Raw genomic sequence first — 2,110 nt, 5'->3', positions numbered from 1 at the left:
CCACCTAGAGGTACCGGCTGTATGGACCTGAGGTCACCTTACATGGCCCACCTAGAGGTACCGGCTGTATGGACCTGAGGTCACCTTACATGGCCCACCTAGAGGTACCGGCTGTATGGACCTGAGGTCACCTTTCATGGCCCACCTAGAGGTACCGGCTGTATGGACCTGAGGTCACCTTACATGGCCCACCTAGAGGTACCGGCTGTATGGACCTGAGGTCACCTTACATGGTCCACCTAGAGGTACCGGCTGTATGGATCTGAGGTCACCTTACATGGCCCACCTAGAGGTACCGGCTGTATGGACCTGAGGCCACCTTACATGGCCCACCTAGAGGTACCGGCTGTATGGACCTGAGGTCACCTTTCATGGCCCACCTAGAGGTACCGGCTGTATGTACATGGTCACCTTACATGGTCCACCTAGAGGTACCGGCTGTATGTACCAGGTGGAAGTACATTCGGAATGACATGTTGCAGTCCTCTGTCCTCCGGTTTGGGATTCTCCTCTTTGGCCTCCATTCTTTCGTCAGCTCAGACGTCTTGTGTAATGTGGGGTAAAGGGTGTCCCAAGCCGTCCTCCCCTCCCCCGGGGGGCGGGGTCTCACTGTCTGTCCTCTGTCCTCGCAGTCCCTGTGCAGTCCTCGGTCTTCGAGTTGGGCTTTGAGAAGATGATGATGAAGAAGCAGAACAAGGAGCAGGTTCCCCCGAGCGTCTCCGAGCCCCAGCCGAGCAAGAAGCCGAGCAGCGGGAAGAGTTCCAGGAAGAGCGCCGGGGGCAGTGCGGCCTCGGCTCAGGGCAAGTCCCCCACCCTGGAGGAGGCCCTCCGCTCTGTGAGTATGAAGGCCGGTCACATCCCTGTACACCCAATCACATGGGGACACCCCCATTGTCCTCACATGTGGAGGCTGCATTCCTTTCCCTGATCCTGCCAGTAACCCACTTCCTGTCCCTTCAGTCTCCTATCTGACCTCCGTCCTCCCCTTCAGTCTTCTATCTGACCTCCGTCCTTCCCTTCAGTCTTCTATGTGACCTCCGCCCTCCCCTTCCCTCTTCTATCTGCCCTCCGTCCTCCCCTCCAGTCTCCTATCTGACCTCCGTCCTTCCCTTCAGTCTTCTATGTGACCTCCGCCCTCCCCTTCCCTCTTCTATCTGCCCTCCGTCCTCCCCTCCAGTCTCCTATCTGACCTCCGTCCTTCCCTTCAGTCTTCTATGTGACCTCCGCCCTCCCCTTCCCTCTTCTATCTGCCCTCCGTCCTCCCCTCCAGTCTCCTATCTGACCTCCGTCCTTCCCTTCAGTCTTCTATGTGACCTCCGCCCTCCCCTTCCCTCTTCTATCTGCCCTCCGTCCTCCCCTCCAGTCTCCTATCTGACCTCCGTCCTTCCCTTCAGTCTTCTATGTGACCTCCGCCCTCCCCTTCCCTCTTCTATCTGCCCTCCGTCCTCCCCTCCAGTCTCCTATCTGACCTCCGTCCTTCCCTTCAGTCTTCTATGTGACCTCCGCCCTCCCCTTCCCTCTTCTATCTGCCCTCCGTCCTCCCCTCCAGTCTCCTATCTGACCTCCGTCCTTCCCTTCAGTCTTCTATGTGACCTCCGCCCTCCCCTTCCCTCTTCTATCTGCCCTCCGTCCTCCCCTCCAGTCTCCTATCTGACCTCCGTCCTTCCCTTCAGTCTTCTATGTGACCTCCGCCCTCCCCTTCCCTCTTCTACCTGACCTCCGTCCTCCCCTTCACTCTTCTACCTGACCTCTGTCCTCCCCTTCACTCTTCTACCTGACCTCCGTCCTCCCCTCCAGTCTTCTATCTGACCTCCGTCCTTCCCTTCAGTCTTCTATCTGACCTCCGTCCTCCCCTTCTGTCTGACCTCCGATGTAAGCAGTATAACCCTCATCATTGTGTGGTCCTCTGTGCTGTAGTTGGACCTCTCGGACCTCCAGCGGGAGATGGAGAAGAGTCAGGGGGTGTTCCCGGAGAACCCCCATATCTGGGTCATGGACCTGGCCAGCTACCTGAACTCTAAGCTGCAGACGGAGAAGAAAGAGCCGCTGTCCCTCCAGCAGTCTCATGGTGAGCGGCCGGACTCTGTCATGGCTCGGCGTCCAATGAACT

General features: G+C 58.1%; 1 protein-coding gene across 1 annotated transcript in view; it reads left to right on the top strand.

Moving 5' to 3' along the window:
• TMEM214 (transmembrane protein 214) overlaps window positions 1-2,110 on the top strand; it is a 19,674-nt gene that overhangs the window by 3,200 nt on the left and 14,364 nt on the right. The window contains exons 2-3 of the mRNA XM_018575433.1: window positions 633-835; window positions 1,918-2,068. Of these exons, the coding sequence (XP_018430935.1) occupies window positions 633-835; window positions 1,918-2,068 (354 nt within the window). The remainder of the gene's footprint in view (window positions 1-632; window positions 836-1,917; window positions 2,069-2,110) is intronic.

This window comes from Nanorana parkeri, unplaced genomic scaffold, assembly GCF_000935625.1.
Source record: "Nanorana parkeri isolate BGI_ZX_2015 unplaced genomic scaffold, ASM93562v1 scaffold3919, whole genome shotgun sequence".
In the NCBI taxonomy this organism is placed as follows: Eukaryota; Metazoa; Chordata; class Amphibia; order Anura; family Dicroglossidae; genus Nanorana; species Nanorana parkeri.
This window is presented reverse-complemented; position numbering and strand designations above follow the sequence as displayed.